General features: G+C 43.5%; 1 protein-coding gene across 3 annotated transcripts in view; it reads right to left on the reverse strand.

Annotated features, from left to right (window-relative positions):
- Positions 1-12307: 12307 nt before the first annotated feature.
- ctsa (cathepsin A) overlaps positions 12308-18629 on the reverse strand; it is a 53798-nt gene continuing 47476 nt past the window's right edge. For 2 of the 3 annotated variants that reach the window (XM_078555478.1, XM_078555476.1), the window contains one exon: positions 14019-15310. In XM_078555478.1, the coding sequence (XP_078411604.1) occupies positions 15227-15310 (84 nt within the window). In that variant the 3' untranslated portion in view covers positions 14019-15226. Of the gene's footprint in view, positions 15311-18629 lie in introns of all 3 variants that reach the window. The other variant, XM_078555477.1, reaches the window with a different exon arrangement.

The following is an 18629-nucleotide window of genomic DNA, read 5'->3' on the forward strand; positions in this document are numbered from 1 at the left end:
GGACAAGGGGGACCCTATCATGGTTCTGGGAGGGAGAGGAAGGTGTGAGGGCGGATGCGCAGGAGATGGGTCGGACATGGTCGAAGGCCTTGTCAACCACGTGGGTGGAAAACCTCGGTTAAGGAAGAAGGAAGACATGTCAGAAGAACTGTTTTGGAAAGTGGCATCATTGGAACAGATGCGACGGAGGCGAAGGAACTGAGAGAATGGGATGGAGTCCTTACAGGAAGCAGGGTGTGAGGAGCTGTAGTCGAGGTAGCTGTGGGAGTCTGTAGGCTTGTACTGAACATTGGTGGATTGTCTGTCACCAGAAATTGAGACAGAGAGGTCAAGGAAGGGAAGGGAAGTGTCAGTGTTGGATCATATGAAAGTGATGGAGAGGTGGAAATTGGAAGCAAAATTAGTACATTTTTCCAGGTCCAGACGAGAGCATGAAGCAGCACTGAAGCAGTCATCGATGTACCGGAGAAAGAGTTGTATTTGTGGGAGGGGGCCTGAGTAGGACTGGGACAAGGAATGTTCCACACACCCCATAAAGAGACAGGCATAACTGGGGCCCATGCAGGTACTCATGGCCACACCTTTTATTTGGAGGAAGTGAGACGAGTTTAAGGAGAAATTGTTAAGTGAGAGAACAAGTTCAGCCAGACGGAGGAGAGTGGTGATGGATGGGGATTGTTTGGGCCTCTGTTCAAGGAAGAAGCAGAGGGCCCTCAGACCATCCCGGTGGGGGATGGAGGTGTAGAGGGATTGGATGTCCATGGTGAAGAGGAAGTAGTTGGGGCCAGGGAAATGGAAATTGTTGATATGATGTAGGGCATCAGAGGAATCGCGGATGTAGGTGGGAAGAGACTGGACAAGGGGAGAGAGAATGGAGTCAAGATAGCAAGAAATGAGTTCCATGGGGCAGGAACAGGCTGACATGATCGGTTTGCCGGGACAGTCCTGTTTGTGGATTTTGGGTAGGAGGTAGAAGCGGGCCATCCGAGGTTGGGAGACTATGAGGTTGGAAACTGTGGAGGGAAGATCTCCAAAGGAAATGAGGTCAGTGACAGTCCTGGAAACAATGGCTTGATGTTCAGTGGTGGGGTCATGGTCCAGGGGGAGGTAGGAGGAAGTGTCTGTGAGTTGGCACTGAGCCTCTGCGAGGTCAAGGTCAGTACGCCAGACAACAGCACCACCCTTGTCAGCAGGTTTGACAACAAAGTCAGGATTGGACCTGAGAGAACGGAGTGCAGCAAGTTCAGAAAGAGACAGGTTAGAGTGGGTGAGAGGAGCAGAGAAATTGAGACGACTGATGTCACGCTGACAGTTCTCAATGAAAAGATCAAGAGCAAGTAAGAATCCAGAGGGAGGGATCCAGGTGGAGGGAGAATATTGGAGGCAGGTAAAAGGATCCGTTGAACAGGGGGCAGACTCCTGCCCAGAGAAGTGAGCATGGAGGCGAAGGCAGCAGAAGAAGAGTTCAGCATCGTGCCGAGCCTGGAATTCATTGAGATGAGGGCGTAAGGGTATGAAACTGAGTCCTTTGCTGAGCACTGAACATTCAGCATCAGAGATGGGAAGGTCAGGGGGTATGGTGAATACATGGCTGGGGCTGGGATTAGAAGACGGGATAGGGTCAGAGGGATGGGCAGGGGTGGAGGTCCTGGATGGGCGTTGGTATCGAAGAATGTTGGAGCTTTCATCCCTTAGCGCCTGAAAGAAAGAGACAAAGTTTCATGTTCAGGCGTTGGATGGGACGAAGAATAAAATGAAACTGTGGTGTATATATATATATATATATATATATATTTCTTTTCCCACCAATTTCTATTATTATTTTAAAAATTTATTTCCATCTATTGTTTTATCTCCACCTTTTAGCCTATTTCGATCCCCTCCCCCACTAGGGCCATCTGTCACTTGCTCATCCTGCTTTCTACCCTTAATGTCACCATTAGCACATCCTTTAGCTAATATCACCACCGACAACACCCCTTCCACCTTTTGTTTATGACATCTTTGGCAATTTCTCCTTTGCCACCACTTGTCACTGGTCCTCTATCCAGCTCCACCTGTCCCACCCCCCTTAAACAGCTAATATTTCACCACACTTCTATTTCTATTTCTCTTTAGTTCTGATGAAAAGTCATACAGATTCGAAACGTTAACTGTATTCCTCTCCGCAGATGCTGTCAGACCTGCTGAATTTTTCCAGCAATTTTTGTTTTGTTTCAGATTTCCAGCATCCGCAGCATTTTGCTTTTACCTTTGTTGCTTACTTGGTGCAGTTACTGGGAAAGTAGGTGTGCGTGTTCATTGAGAACACAAGAGCTTCACAACTCTAGTGTTCAACACTGTTTACATTCATATAGCACCTTAAATGTAGTAAAAATGTCCCAAGGCCCTTCACAGGAGAATTATAAAACAAAATGGGACCCAAAAGACACAAAAGGAAATTTAGGGCAGATGACGCAACCAGAGTTAATAGGCCATAACTTGCAAGCTTCAGGATGTGATATCAGGGGGCCACCCCAAAGATGCTCTAGGGAACCCCCCCTTGGAAGTTCCCAGGTAGGGTTTGGACAGCAATTGTCTGGGACGTGCAAACTTCACATGGGCAATTGCCTTGCACTGGGAACCATTTGAAAATTGTGATTTAAATCACAAACTTCGGATGGTTCCAACTGTATTACATCACTACTTACCAAGAAAAGGTTAGAAGAATTAAAACCACTTCTAGCTTCTGGATAACTATTGTGTAGACCCCCACACTGACCACCCCACAACAAACTCCCCACAGGACTCCCCAAACACTTAGCGGACACCCCAACCAGCAACTACTCACTGATCACAGAATTCCCCCCTCCATGGAATGGGACTCAACACTCCGTGGGACTCCCCTCTCCCTTCACAGGACACCCCTCAGCCCCCTGCATGGGATTCCCCCCCACCCCTCCATCCCCCCACAGGACTCCACCAACCCCACCCCCAAAGTCCGATCAAAGCAGACCAGAGCCCCCCTCAAGTCCCCTAGCCAACCCGACCTGACCCCGGTCCCCACAAGGCCTGACCCAACCCATCCCCCAAGTCCTATCCACTTACCTTGTACACATACCTTGTCAAAGACCTTTAAAACTTGGACCTTTAATCTTACTTGGCTTATGGCAGCTAATGTAAAAAAGTGGGCGGGGTTGGGTGTGGGGGGGTGCGGCTTACTTACCATTGATTCTACAGCCCTCAACAGCAGGCCACGAGGATGCACTGCACTGCCCACATCTCACCTGACCCGAGTTGGAAGGTCAAATGAGATAGCCGCGGCTGGAACTTTTGAGCGGAGTGGCAATCAGACTCAATTGCCACTCCATCAGAAGTTACGGCCCACTGTTTCAGGTGAATGACCCTTCATCAGAACTGTTTCAATGAAAGGCCATGAAATGTTAACTCCTGTTTCTCTCTCCGCAGATGCTGCTTTGACCTCCCTGAGTATTTTCAGAAATTTCTGTTTCTGTTTCAGATTTCCAGTATCTACGGTATTTTGCTTTTGTATTAGGGGACAGGCAGAAGAGTTTTGTGTGAGCTCAAGTTTATGGAGGGTGGAAGGTGGACACTGGTGACGGGAGCATCGGAATGTTGGACCCGGCACTTCCTTACCATCAGAAGACAGAGTGGTGTATGGTGGGGAATCATCCTCTCCTAGCGATGTCCCCTCGGGGTGCCTCAGGGAACTGTGTTTGGACATTTACTCTTCTTGATATACAGAAACGAGCTTCCCAACAAGTTGAAAAACAGGGTGCAACTATTTGCAAATGACTGCATGGTTTATGCATCAAGGAAAACTTGAGATCATATCGATTCACTGTAAGATGATCTCAAGAATTGCAAAAATGGCAGGATCAATGGGAGATGGCATTTAATGCCAAAAAATGCTGTCATGTGCATTACCAACAAAAAGGATCCACCAGCACATAGCTTTAAGTTCTGTAATCAAATTCTCCAACAGGTAGATACAACCATACCTGTGGCTCATCTGAAAACAATCTTAAATTGGCATTCCATATTCAGCAGATAACATTCAAAACAAACAGAATTCTTGGATTTCTGAGGATGAATTTTTGGTATTGTGGCAAAAATATCAGAATTATAGCTTACTAAACATTAGTTCATCCAATCCTGGAGTATGTAAGTTGTGTGTGGGATAGGAACATAGGAGCAGGAGTAAGCTGTTTGGCCCTTTGAGCCTGCTCTGCCAGTCAATAAAATCATGGCTGATCTGATTGTGGTCTGAACTCCACTTTGCTGTCTGCCCCCCATAACTCTTGTCTCCCTTGTCTATCAAAAATCTATCCAACTCAGCCATGAATAGATTCAATGACCCAGACCCCATTGCTCTCTGGGAAAGAGAATTCCACAGACTAACCACCCTGTGAGAGAAAAAAAATTCCTCATCTCCATCTTAAAAGGGAAACCTCATTTTTAAACTGTGTCTCCTAGTTCTAGTCTCCCCCATAAGAGGAAACATCCTCTGCGTATCCATCTGAATAAGGTCCCTCAGGAGTTACATGTTTCAATCAAATTGCCTCTTACTCTTCTAAACTCCAGCAGATGCAAGCCTAGCCTGTCCAACATTCCTTCATAAGACAACCCGCCCATTCCAGTTATTAGTCTGGTAAACTTCTCTGAACTGTTTCCAATGCATTTATATCTGTCCTTAAATAAGGTGACCCATACTGTACACAGTACTCCAGATGTGATCTCACTAGTGCTCTGTATAACTGAGGCATAACCTCCCTACTTTTGTATTCAATTCCACTTGCAATAAATGATAACATATTAGCTTTCCTAATTATTTGCTGTACCCGCACACTATCCTTTTGCGATTCATGCACTAAGACACCCAGATCCCTCTGCATCTCAGAGGTCTGCAATCTCCCACCACTTAGATAATATACTTCTCTGGCATCAGTACTGGGAAAAGTGGGGGCTGTACCATTGGGATGGTCTACAGCTGAACTGTGCTGGGACCAGTGTTCTAGTGAGCCATATAACTAGGGAAGTAGAGAGGGCTTTAAACTAAACAAGGGGAGGCGAGGGGTCAAGCTTGGGTAGATGTTGCAAATCAAGGGGTAGAGTCAAGTCAGGAGAGCAAAATAGTAATTTGGGAAATGTGAGCCAGAGAATGGCAGGATGGGACAGAGAGAAAAAAACTTCAGAATAGACCAACAGTCAAGACTAGATGCTATAAAGATAACAAAAAGGAAACACTAAAGGCTCTGTATATGAATGCGTGTGGCATTCATAACAAAGTAAATGAATTGATAACACATAATGAAGTAAATAAATATGATCTGATAGCCATTACGGAGACATGGCTGCAGGATTACAAGGATTGGTTCTGAATATTGAGGGGTACATGACATTCAAGAAGAATAGGAAGCTAACTAAAAGTGGAGGGGCACTGGTAATCAAAGATGGCATTGGTGCAATAGTTAGAGATGACCTTGGTTCAGAAGATCAGGATGTAGTAGGGGAAAGAAGTCACTAGCAGGAGTGGTGGTCTACAGACCCCCTAATAGTAACCACAATGTAGGACAAAGAATACAAAAAAAAAATTGGGTCTTTGTGATAAAGGGACGGCAATAATCATGGGTGATTTTAATCTACATATAAACTGGAAAATTCAGATTGGCAGTAGTAGCCTGGATAATGAGTTCATAGAATGCTTTCGAGATATTTTCTTAGAGCAGCAAGTTCTAGAACCAACCAGAGAGCAGGCTATATTAGACTTGGTATTGTGTAATGTGATAGGATTAATTGATGACCTCAGTATAAAGGCACACCTAGATAGCAACGACCACAATTTGATTGAATTTTACATCCAGTTTGAAAGGGAGAAGAGTGGGTCTAAGACTTGTATTTTAAACTTAAATAAGGGCAACTATGTGAGCATGGAAAGCTGAGCTAGCTGAAGTGAACTGGGATACTAGGCTAGGGGATAGATCAATAGAGAAGCAGCAGCAGACATTTAAGGGAATATTTCAGAACATTCAGAATAAGTATACTCCTATCATAACGAAATATTCTAAGGGGACGACCCACCATCCTTGTTTAAAGAAGTTAAGGAAAGCATCAAACTTAAGGAAAAAGCATATAATTCCGCAAAGATGAGTGGCAGGTCAGATGATTGGTCAGAATATAAAGAACAGCAGAGAATGACTAAAAGGTTAATCAGGAGAAAGAAATTAGAGTATGAGAGGAAGCTAACTAGAAATGTAAAATATACATTTTATGATAGCAAGAGCATCTTCAGGTTTTAAAAAGGAAAAGAGTAAGTAAAATGAGTGTTGGTCTCGAGACTGAGAATGGGGAGTTAATAGTAGATAATAAGGAAATGGCAGATGAAATGAACAAATATTTTGCTCCTGCCTTCAGGCATATAAAATATATAATAAAATATTCAGGAGAGAAAAAACATTCCAGTAATAGCTATAATTCAAGAGGTGGAAGGGAGAGGGGAACTTGGTGAAATTACAATCACTATGGAAGCCTTACTGAGCAAGCTGTTGGAGCTGCGGGCTGACAGTCTTTGGGTGCTGATGGGCTTCATCCTAGGGTCTTCAAAGAGGTGGCTAATGAGGTAGTAGATGCGTTGGTGTTAATTTTCCAAAATTCACTAGATTTTGGAAAGGTTCCATCACACTGAAAAGCAGTAAATATAATCCCTCTATTCAAGAAAGGAGGGGGGCAGGAAACTATAGGCTAGTTAGCCTGATGTCTGTTGTGGGGAAGGTGTTAGAATCGATCATTAAAGAGGTACAGCTAGGCACTTAGAGAAACTCAAGGTAATCAGGAAGAATCAGCATGGTTTTGTGAACCAATTTAACCAATTTATTGGAATTCTTTGAAGGAGTAACATGCGCAGTGGATAAAGGGGAGCCTGTAGATATGCTATACTTCGATTTCCAGAAGGCATTTGATAAGGTGCCACATCAAAGGTTATTGAAGAAAATAAAAGCTCATGGTGTAGGGGGTAACATATTAGCATGGATAGAAGATTGGCTGGCTGGCAGAAATCAGAGAGTATGCATAAACGGGTCATTTTTTGATTGGTAGAATATAACGAGTGGAGTCCCGTAGGGGTCTGGGCTGGGGCCTCAACTTTTTACAGTTTATACCAATGACTTAGATGAGGGGAGCAAAAGCACGGTAGCTAAATTTGCAGATGACACAAAGATAGGCAGGAAGGTTTGTTGTGAAGAGGACATAAGAAGGTTGCAGACGGATATAGATAGGTTGTGAACGGGCAAAAATCTGGCAGATGGAGTATAATGTGGGAAAATGTGAAATTGTTCACTTCAACAGGAAGAATAAAAAAGCAGAGAATTATTTAAATGGAGAATGACTGCAGAATTCCGAGGTGTAGAGGGATCTAGTGCATGAGTCACAAAAAATTTATATGCAGGTACAATATGTAATCAAGAAGGCTAATGAAATGTTATCCTTTATTACAAGAGGAATTGAACATACAAGTAAAGATGTTATGCTTCAGTTATACAGGGAATTGGTGAGGCCGCATCTTGAATACTATGTGCAGTTTTGGTCTCCTTATTTAACGAAGGATGTAAATGTGTTAGAGGCGGTTCAGAGCAGCTTTACTAGATTGGTACCTGGAATGAGTGGGTTGTCTAATGAGGATAGATTAGGTAGGCTGGGCTTGTTTCCACTGGAGTTTAGAAGAGTGAGGAGTGACTAGATTGAAGTATATCAGATCCTGAACAGTCTTGACAAGGTGGACGTGGTAAGGATGTTTCCTCTTGTGGATGAGTCCAGAACTAGGGGCACTGCTTTAAAATTAGGGGTCCCCCTTATAGCACAAAGATGACAATTTTTTTCTCTCAGAGGGTTGTGCAACTTTGGAACTCTGTGCTTCAAAAGACTGTAAAGGTGGAGTCATTGAATACCTTTAAGGCGGAGGTAGGTAAATTCTTGTTAGGCAAGGGAATCAAAAGTTATCGGGGAGTGAGATGGGAATGTGGAATTAGAAACACAAGCAGATCAGCCATGATGTTATTGAATGGCGGAGCAGGCTTGAGGGGCCAAATGGCCTACTCCTGCTCCTAATTCATATGTTTCATATGAGTTTGCTAATGAAAAATGAGAACTAGTGAGAACACTAGTGTTGGTCACAGGAAGTAGAACACTTGAATGAGGATTTGTAATGACTAAACCTTATACTTATAGAAACAAATTCAACAAAGAAAGATCTTCAATTATAACTTGATGAACTTTAAGGGCAGCATTCCCCCCCCCGCCCCAGTTGGGGGTGTTGAGCGGGAGCGGGCAGATTCCCAATCGGCGCCCCCATTTGGGGGCGCGCTGCCATTTTACATGGGCGGGCCAATTAAGGCCCACCAGGAAGCGCTATGCACTCCCCGTGCAGGTGGTGGGGGACTCCTTGAGCCGGGAGTGCGCTCTTTTGCGTGCATACAGATCTCCCTGAGGCAAAGTGCTGCCTCAGGGAGATCAGTGTTACTTTTAAAAAGATAGTAAACAATGAGAAAAATGTTATTGACATGTCCCCTCATGTGACACTGTCACATGTCAATTACTTTTATTAAAAATGTAACAAAAATTTTAAATCCGTCATGAAACCTCATCCCGCTCGTGAATGCGGTTTCATGTTTTTTCTGAAGGCCGCCTGGGTGCTTTGCTTGCCCGCCAACATTAAGGCTGGACAGGCAGGTCCACTAATCATTTCAATTACTTTTCAATAGGCCTTAATAGGCCTTTGATAGTTCGGCCCGCCCGATGTCACCGCGCATCATTTTACACCCACTTGCCAAAGGGAGAATTCTGCCCTAAGTATCAGGACCTTCTATTAAGTATCATGAAAAATGCCTTGAGCAGGAAAATGAATTACTGAGGAGTCAGAACAGCTGGTTGAATACAGAATTTAAAACCAACACTGACGGGTGAGATGTGTGGTTTGGAAAAGCAGTTCCAGACTTTCAAAGCACCTTATGCATATTTTGAGAAACAGGTTGAGGATTAACCAAATGAATTGGAAGAGTCTAAGGAGCAGTAACAACCATGGAAGAAGATTCCAAGATGAACTGAGTGCCAATGTGAAGCTGTCAAACTTGTATAAGGGTTCTGGAGATAATCCTGAAACAAAGGCAACTGAACTCACCAAAGCAGTTGAGGAGCTTCATAGTCTAATGAAACAAGCAAATGAAGTCCATAAAATAACTAAAGATTCACTGGTTGAGGTAAATATCTCCATGAAGTTGAGCTGAATGAAAGATCAATGAACTTGAAAAGGAATTGGAAAATAAGAGAGTAAACAAATATTTGGATGAAATTATGAAAGGAAGAGGGAGGCTCCAGTTTTGAAGTGTCAGTGGGAGGAAATAAATGTGTGCAGAAGGCTGTAGCACATCTCTCGAGCTAAACTAGGAAATGACTTAAGTAAAGGGAGCAAAACTCCCTTGGTGCAGGTTTATTCATCTGGTTTTGATCAAGACAATGAAACGACAAAATCTGTTCTGAAGAAAGTGAGGAAGATGATTTTGAAGGTGGCTGTCAATCAGAAACACAAACTTTCTTTAGAAAACTCAAAGACCAATCAAAGGCATGCTTCCATCAACAGAGGAGAATAGTAAGAAAGCCCTCATGTCCTTCTGCATTAAGTTTGAGAAACCGATGCGAAAGCCATTTGTATCATATAGCGTGACTACAATGCATCCATATGTGAAAAAAGAGAGGCTGCCACAGTATTGGTTTACAGTTCCACCAGAGAGGGTGGAAAATCATGGCCCAAAATAGAAATATAAGCCGGTCAAGATGTTTTAAAAGAAAACTTCAATGTTTCTTCACTACAATCAGTTTCATACTCAGGCTAAAAAATGGCAAGTAACATTTGTGCTACACAAGTTCCAGGCAATGATCATCTCCAACACAAGAGAATCTAACCATCTCCCCATGACATTCAATGGCATTACCATCACTGAATCCCCCACTATCAACATTCTGGAGGCTGCCATTGACCAGAAACTGAACTGGACTGGCCATATAAATACTGTGGCTACAAAAGCAGGTCAGGGGCTGGGAATTTTGCAGTGAATAAGTCACAACCTATCTCCCCAAAGCCTGTCCACAATCTACAAGGCACAAATCAGGAGTATTACAGAATACTCTCCATTTGTTTGGTCGTGTGCAGCTCCAACAGCACTCAAGAAGTGTGACAGCATCCAGGATGAAGTGGACCACTTGATTGGCATCCTATCCACTACCCTAGCCATTCATCCCTCCACCAGTGATACACGGTGGCAGCATCTACAAGATGCAGTACAGAAACTTGCCAAATGTCCTTTGACAGCACCTTTTAAACCCGTGACCTCTACCACTTAAAAGGACAGCAGGTAGATGGGAACACTACCACCTGCAAGTTCCCCTCCAAGCCACTCACCATCCTGACTTGGAAATACATCACCGTTCCTTCACTGCTGCTGGATCAAAATCCTGGAACTCCCTCCCTAACAGCACAGAGGGTGTACCTACACCACATGGACTGCAGTGGCTCAAGAAAGTGGCTCACCACCACTTTCTCAAGGGCAATTAGGGATGGGCGATAAATGCTGGCCCAGCCAGCACATCAGTGAATGAATAAATTAATGAAAAGATTATGGGAAAACAATGTAATTGCTGATGCTCTGTCCAGAGTTTAAAGGAGAGTAGGAGAAAAGCAGGCTCTGAGTAATGATAATTCTATGATGTTTAAACCCTGTTAATTATACTTGTCACATACACTTGCTTTTGTTTTAGTTAAACTCTTATAAATTTGTAAATACATGTGTAATTGTGAAAAATGAAAAGGTTATCTATACAGTATGTAATAAGCTATTTGTCAAAAAGTTTATGATGGGAGGAACTTGTTATATTTTGAAAGCTATTGTAAAGAAACCTTCACTATGGTGAAGCTTCCCTCACTTTCCTTCCCTAAGGAAGAAAGTGAAGGAATCCGGCGCTGCTACCTGACTCTCTGGGTCATGCTGTGGGAAGAACTGCATGCTGCAGAGTGGAGTGGCTACGATGTACCGCTGGAGGTTGAGGACTACAACTCCTGGCATGTCTGGGATCCAGTGCAAGCACAGAGAATGTGGTTGGGGGGCTGTTGGAGGGAAAGGCTGCATATGCTCAAAGACAGCCGTTCGGATATGGCGCACAAAGGGTGACCACGGGACCAGGTTTCAGGGCACAAAAAATGAAGCAACATTGTGAGGTTAGTCCAGAGCTGGAGAGGCGGCAGCTGAAGTGCTGTCGATAGCTCTGTGCATCTGGTGCTCAGGGTAGCACAGGAGCAGTTGATCGCTCTGTGCTGCTGGGGAGTTGGAGCTCAGTGAAGCTGTCGGCTTTGTGAGGCTGGCAGCTGGGGAACAGGAGAAGCCCATAGTGAGCAGTGGGAGTCTGCTCAGTGCAGTTAAATAACTGGGATTGTGCCAGTGATTAGATGCTAGAGTACAGCCTTGTGAATGGTGTGGAGACTCAGGAGAACAGATTGAGCAATTGGGAGGCAAGCAATCATTGGGGCAGTCTGAGTGGGAGCAGCTGTTTAGAGAAATCAGAAGTTATGTCCTCAGTAGCTGAAATCCCTCTCAAGAAAGGCAGTTTTATAGGATTTTTTGTGACTTACAGTGATCACTGACATCTGAGTGGGTTGCTGAGAAATTTGAGAGATCTGTCTCGGTTATGTCTGCCATTTGTGGTTTGTGTTTGACTACAGTTTGCCTGTTAATTTATACTTCTCAGTTAATTCTGAATGTTACAGTATAAGATAGTATGGACTGTTTGCTTTGTTGACTTTTGTACAGTAAAAAAAAATACTTGTTTGTTTAAAAACTGTGGAATCTTGTGGCTTTATTCTCTTAATACCTGGGATTTTAAATTTCAAACAATTTTTAAAGAATGTTGCTGGTCCCTCCAGTTCATAACATTCCCACTAACAGCAACGTGGTAATGATCAAGTAATTTTTTGAAGTGTTGATTGACGGATAAATATTGGTCAGGACACCAGGGATAACTCACTTGCTCTTCTTCAGAAGTGTCATAAGATCTTTCATGTTTATTTGAAAGCGCAGACAGATTCTTGGTTTAGCATCTCACACAAGGCACTTCCAAAAGTGCAGCACTCTTTTCGTGCTGCATTAGAATGTCAACCTAAACTTGTTCAGGTCTCTGATGTGGGATTTAAATCTGCAACTTTTTGAGTCACCATTGAGCCAGAGCCAAATGATTAAGTCTAGTTAGTAAGGGATCGACTCTCAACTGAAGTGCTCAAAGGAACGTTTTATTGAAATTACTGCAAGTCTGAAGAAATCCTCTTTGAGAACACTAGCATATCCCAAAACATAACAGATCACAGATACTGTAGACAGAGTTTTCCAACAAAGGATAAAGCCACATCACATTAGCCTGTAGGAAATGCTTAGACAGGAGATTGCCGCGAGGAAGTATTACAATAGCCTGATTTCCACACTTAGTGTCTAATTCTTAAGAACACTTTCAACCCAACATATTGAACAAATCTTTCCTCTTTCTCCATCCTCTTCCTGAGATAAACCCATCTATCCACCAGCCCTCAATCCAGAAATATATTCAACTTTCTTGAACCATACACTGTCTGCATTGGTGGCCTTTCCTGATCACTAATCCACAACTCAACCACCCTTCAGATGACAGTCTGACTGCCCTAAATAACCTAACTTTTGAATATGTGCCTTCCTGGTATTTGGTGCTTCTTAATACATAAATGGCCTGAATCTAAAGAGAGAGAGTCAGATTGACAGTATTTACAGCAGAGGTATTTAAACCTGAAGTGCAAATTTCAAGGAGAATTTCAGTAAAGATTGTGCCTGCTTAGCCTCTTCAATCAGCTGAACTGGCAGGCAGGCATGTGTGCAGCCCTGGGGCTCTGCCAGCTCATTGGTCTAGGGGTACAATTCTTGCTTTGAGTGTTTGAAGCAGAGAGCATGCGAGAGGTGCAGGATTCAAATCCTGGACAAGCCCTTTGATGTTGTTTTCTTATAGGCCAAGTCACAGGCTACATTCTGTGGCACGGTGACTAAGTGGGAAGGCGTTGATCTCAAACTAAAAATCGCAGATTCAATTCCCGTCTGTGCCTCGAGGTAATTGATAGTTGTAATCTTCTCTGCTGAAAAAAGCATGTGTGCAGCCTTGGAATCCTACTCATGGAAAATCTGATACAATGACAGTCCTCCTCCCCATGTCCTGTAAATGGAAGAGTAGATTTTTCGTATTCCTGAGCTCTAGCTTTTCTACTCATTTTTTAAAACTGACCCACAAGAAAAAGGGCAGCAGCACCCATAAGGGAAAAAAAGTACATCACTAAACATAATGAAGGTGCTACATATTACAGCACAGAAGGCTATTCAGCCCATTGAGCCTGTGCTCTTTAAAATAACAATTAGTCCCACTCCCCCACTCTTTCCCCAATGCTCTGTATAGTTGTTTATTTTAAAGTATATATCCCAATCTCTTTTGAAAGCTACTGTTGAATCTGGTTCCACCCATCTGGGAATGCATTCCAGATCATAACTCTCTGCTTATTCAGGTTTAAAAAAAACTGTTTTCCACAGATACCTTCTTTACAGTAAAAGAGAGCAGGTACATGAGTAATGCTCAAGAATCTGAGGTTTTTGAGGGCAAACTATTAGCTTTCACTGTTATTACCCCTCAAACTGACCACACAACTTCAGGATTTAGCACAAGTGCAGATTAATGCAGAAATGCTGACATTGTGGTCTGTCACTCTGCTCCATCAGATGCCACAGTGTAGACCCATCCACAGCCGACAATCAGTAAAATCAACTGAGTTAGTGAAAATGCCCATTTTTATATTTCATCTCATTGTTAGAAACCCTGTCACAAGTTAAACCTGTTCAATGAGGGGTAGCTGGAGGGCCGGGGGGTGGGGGGGGGGGGGGGGGGGAGGTGCTGAGAAATAATTACTGAACAAGTAATCTGGCCCTGAGCAAATAATTTTATATTTGTGCAATGTTGTCAAATGTCTCCATTAGGATTAATTAATTAGATTTTTAAAAGATAATTATGTTCAAGCTTGTTCATATTTCTGCTTCCACCTTAGCTCCATTTGCATATCCCAATCTTTCTTTCAATTTAAAATGATGTGATTAACAGTGCTTTTCATTTCCTGGTTGGTGCCTGTGGAAATTCTTTAATGTAAGCAGCTGCATGGACAGCTTGAGGACATCACTGCAGCTCGACACTGGGAATCCCCATTACAGAACGCTACAATCCCAAATGCACACCGGGAAAGTTAAAACTTCACGTCACTGATAGCTAGATTTCTTTAGTTTCAACGAGGCCAGAAAAGCTTTGTTTTGCCACTGACTCTAAAGTCCAGGCCAATGTTAACAATAGCACACTGAAGGTTGAGCTCAGAACTCTGCACTCCAGAAGTTTTCCTCTAGGCCTCATCAGCCCAGATTTACAAAAGCAACAGAACCACAGAAAACATAGTCCATGGCACAGCAGCAAAGGTCAGAAAGAGCAAAGCACAAAACCTGAAGTTGCACAAACTCCATTCAGTTCAGCAGTCGAAAGTTTCAGTTTCCTATATTGGGTCAGCATTTGTTGCTGAAATTTCAAGATGGAGGAGTCTGTAGTTCGTTTGAATTTCTAATATTAACAGGTTGGGGATCATTCTATTACTCTAGGTTAAAATCAAAACCCATTTAGGTCTCCTAGCTGGGTGCCAGGACCCAGGAGTTCATCAATTTTCAGAATTTGTCTATTCCCTGATTGACTGGCTCATTATTTCTGTTGCTGTACACTAATTGCTGTCCCCTTTTGGTAGCTAACCACAGAAATGTGCCAAGAACTGCAGGGAGGCCAGGCCCCAGCAGTGTACCCATGATTGCAAGAGGTAGGTGTCCCTGAAGTGTGCCAATGATTGAAGGCATTTCTTGGGAGTGTTTAATATTTGCACAGAAAAAGACCGGTTTAGAGTGTGTTAGGAGGCAATAACCCTTTACAGACTGGAAGCAATGTTTCATGAATGGCGCTCAGTCCTCAACAACCCTAATGCAACAATCCTTCCAAATATTGCCTCAGAACACACTTTGAACTCTATTTCGATGTCCACTTGTCCAGCAAGGTGACCCCTATCTTCAGGGCTTCTTGGTGCAATTCATGCCAGTCAGTATCAATATGGCTCCTTGTGTAGGAAACGGCTGAAGAACGTAAATGAAGCTTTTGGTTTGTCAGTTGGCACCATGTGACCTGCTCCCTGCAAATCAAATTTGAGACAAAATTAATGAAACAATGTTGTTAGTGTAATGTCTAAATTATTGGCATCTGCTTTCTTCCTCTTCTAAACTTTCTCCTTCGTTGCTGAAAGACCAAACTCTCAGACCCTTGATGTGCTCAAATGGTCATTCTGCCTATGAACACTTAGCTAGTGGGGGCTCATTCAATCCTCCGCCAACTTGCATTTGGAGTATTTTAGCACAGTAAAGCATACCACAGCACTTCACAAGCGAGTGAGCAGATAAAAACTGCCACTGAGGCAAAGTTTGGCGAAAGAGGTAGGTTTTAAAAGAGGAGGGGTGGGGTGGAGGTAAGTGCCAAGGTTCAGAGAAGGAATTCCAGAGCTTGGGGTCTAGGCTGCCAATGAGGCAGGGGGCCAAAATTGGAGGAGCACAAAGGGGTGAGGACACGCATGGATATGAACACAAGGACGAGACTTTTAAGATCAGGGCCTTGCCAGATTGGATGCGATATCAGTCAGCAATCACAGTGGTGGTGGGTGATCTTGATCTTGCTGCATTTGGACATGGACTGCTTCTGTATCTGAGGAGTCATGAATGGTGCTGAACATTGTGCAATCATCAGCGAACATCCCCACCTCTGACCTTATGATTGAAGGAAGGTCATTGATGAAGCAGCTGAAGATGATTGGGCCTAGGACACTACCCTGAGGAATTCCTGTAGTGATATCCTGGAGCTCAGATGATTGACCTCTAACAACCACAACCACTTTCCTTTCTGCTAGATGGGACTCCAACCATGGAGAGTTTCCCACTGACTTCAATTTTACTACCATCGCTTGATATTACAGTCAGTCAAATGCTGCCTTGGTGTCAAGGGCTGTCATTTTCACCCACCCCATGAGTTCAGCTCTTTTGTCCATGTTTGAACCAAGGCTGTAATGAGGTCAGGAGCTGAGTGGCCCCGGTGGAACCCCAACTGAGTGTCAGTGAGCAGGTCATTGCTGAGTAAGTGCTGCTTGATAGCACTGTCAACGACACATCACTTTGCTGATGATCGTGAGTAGACTGATGGTGCGGTAATTGGCTGGATTGGATTTGTCCTGCTTTTTGTTGCTGGGCAATTTTCCAGATTGCCAGGTAGATGCCAGTATTGTAGTTGTACTGGAACCTCTTGGCTAAGGGCGCAGCAAGTTCTGGAGCACAAGTTTTCAGTACTATTGCCAGGATGTTGTCAGGGCCCATAGCCACTGCAGTAACCAGTGCCTTCAGCCATTCGGGAAGTGGTCCTGGGCAAATTGTTGGCACTGCGGGCTGACAAGACCCGAGATTCTGATGGACTTCACCCTAGGATCTTAAAAGAAGTGGCTAGTGAGATAGTTGGTTTTAAATTTCCAAAATTCCCTAGATTCGGGGAAGGTTCCATTAGATTGGAAAATAGCGAATGTAACTCCTTTATTCAAAAAGGGAGGGAGACAGAAAGCAGGAGAGTACAGGCCAGTTAGTCTAACATCTGTCATAGGGAAAATATTCAAAGCTATTATTAAAGACATTGTAGCAGAGCACTTAGAAAAATTCAAGGTAATCAGACTGAGTCAACATGGTTTTGTAAAAGGGAAATCATGTTTAATCAATTTATTGGAGTTCTTTGAAGAAGTAACATGTGCTGTGGATAAAGGGGAACCGGTGGATGTACTGTACTTAGATTTCCGGAAAGCATTTGATAAAGTGCCACATCAAAGGTTAATGCAGAAAATAAAAGCCCCTGGTGTAGGGGGTAACATATTGGCATGGACAGAAGATTGGCTAGCTGACAGGAAACAGAGTAGGCATAAATGGATAATTTTCTAGATGACAAGATGTAATGTACAGTGTACCACAGGGATCAGTGCTGGGGCCTCAACTTTTTTACAATTTATATAAATGGCTTGGATGAAGGGGCCGAAGGTATAGTTGCTAAATTTGCTGATGACACAGATGATGATAGGTAGGAAAGTAAGTTGTGAAGAGGACATAAGGAAGCTACAAAGAGATGTTTACATTAAGTGAGCGGGCAAAGATCTGGCAAATGGAGTATAATGTGGGAAAATGTGAAATTGCCCATTTTGGCAGGAAAAATAAAGAGCAGCATATTAACTAAATGGTGAGAGATTGCAGAGGTCTGAGATGCAGAGGGATCTGGATGTCCTAGCGCATGAATTGCAAATGGTTAGTGTATAAGTACAGCAGGTAATTAGGAAAACCAATAGAATGTTATCGTTTATTGTGAGGTGAATTGAATACAAAAGTAGGGAAGTTCTGCTTCAGATACACAGGGCATTGGTGAGACCACATCTGGAATACTGTGCACACCTTATTTAAGGAAGGATGTAAATGTGTTGAAAGTAGTTCAGAGAAGGCTTACTAGATTAATACCTGGAAAGGGTGGGTTGCTTATGAGGAAAGGTTGGGCAGGCTAGGCTTGTATCCGCTGGAGTTTAGAAGAGAAAGAGGTGACTTGGTGGAAACATATAAGCCTGAATTTCACCTTTCGTGGGCACGCCCGATTGGTGGGCATGGGAGCGGTCGAGAAACGGACTACCAACCACAATCAGCCCCCAACCACGATTTCACTCTGGCCAGCCAGCGTGAAGCGCGTGCTGAAATGCTCAGCACTGCCGGTATGGAGAAAGGAAGAGGGCGGGTGATGACATCACCGTAATCATCAAATAAAAGGTTTTAAAAGCTGAAAAAAATGTCCATACATCACAATCGATCACCTGAAAATATAGCTGATAAAAATGCTGTCCACAGATATTTATTTTTATTTTATTCCATAATGGAAATTTCATCCCACCCTTGGATGAGGTTTGATGAAAAATGGAAAGTCTGCCTGGCTGATTCGTCCATCCGCCAACTCCAAGGCTGGATGAGCCATGAAAAATCAGAGACAATTGCGGCATTAATGGGCTTAATTGCCCTCTTAATGGTTGGCAGGCGCGCTTCTGGCTTTTTAGCACACCCGCCGAGCAAAAACCGCGCCGAGTGCACGATGATGTCGGGACACTCGCCCCATGTCTTCTCGCACAACTTTACGCTCGATTGGGTCAAGTGGGCACCCGCCTGCAGGACGTAAAATTCTGCCCATAAGATCTTGACGGATCTCGACAGGGTGGATGTGGAAAGGATGTTTCCTGTTGTGGGAGAATCTAGAACTAGAGGGTCACTGTTTAAAAATATAAGGGGTTGCTTATTGAAGACAGAAATAAGGAGAAATTTTTTCTCAGAGGATCTTGGGAACTTTCTTCCTCAAAAGGCAGTGGAAGCAGAATCTTTGAATATTTCTAAGGCAGAGGTAGA

This window comes from Cetorhinus maximus, chromosome 13 (assembly GCF_964194155.1).
Source record: "Cetorhinus maximus chromosome 13, sCetMax3.hap1.1, whole genome shotgun sequence".
NCBI classification, from domain to species: Eukaryota; Metazoa; Chordata; class Chondrichthyes; order Lamniformes; family Cetorhinidae; genus Cetorhinus; species Cetorhinus maximus.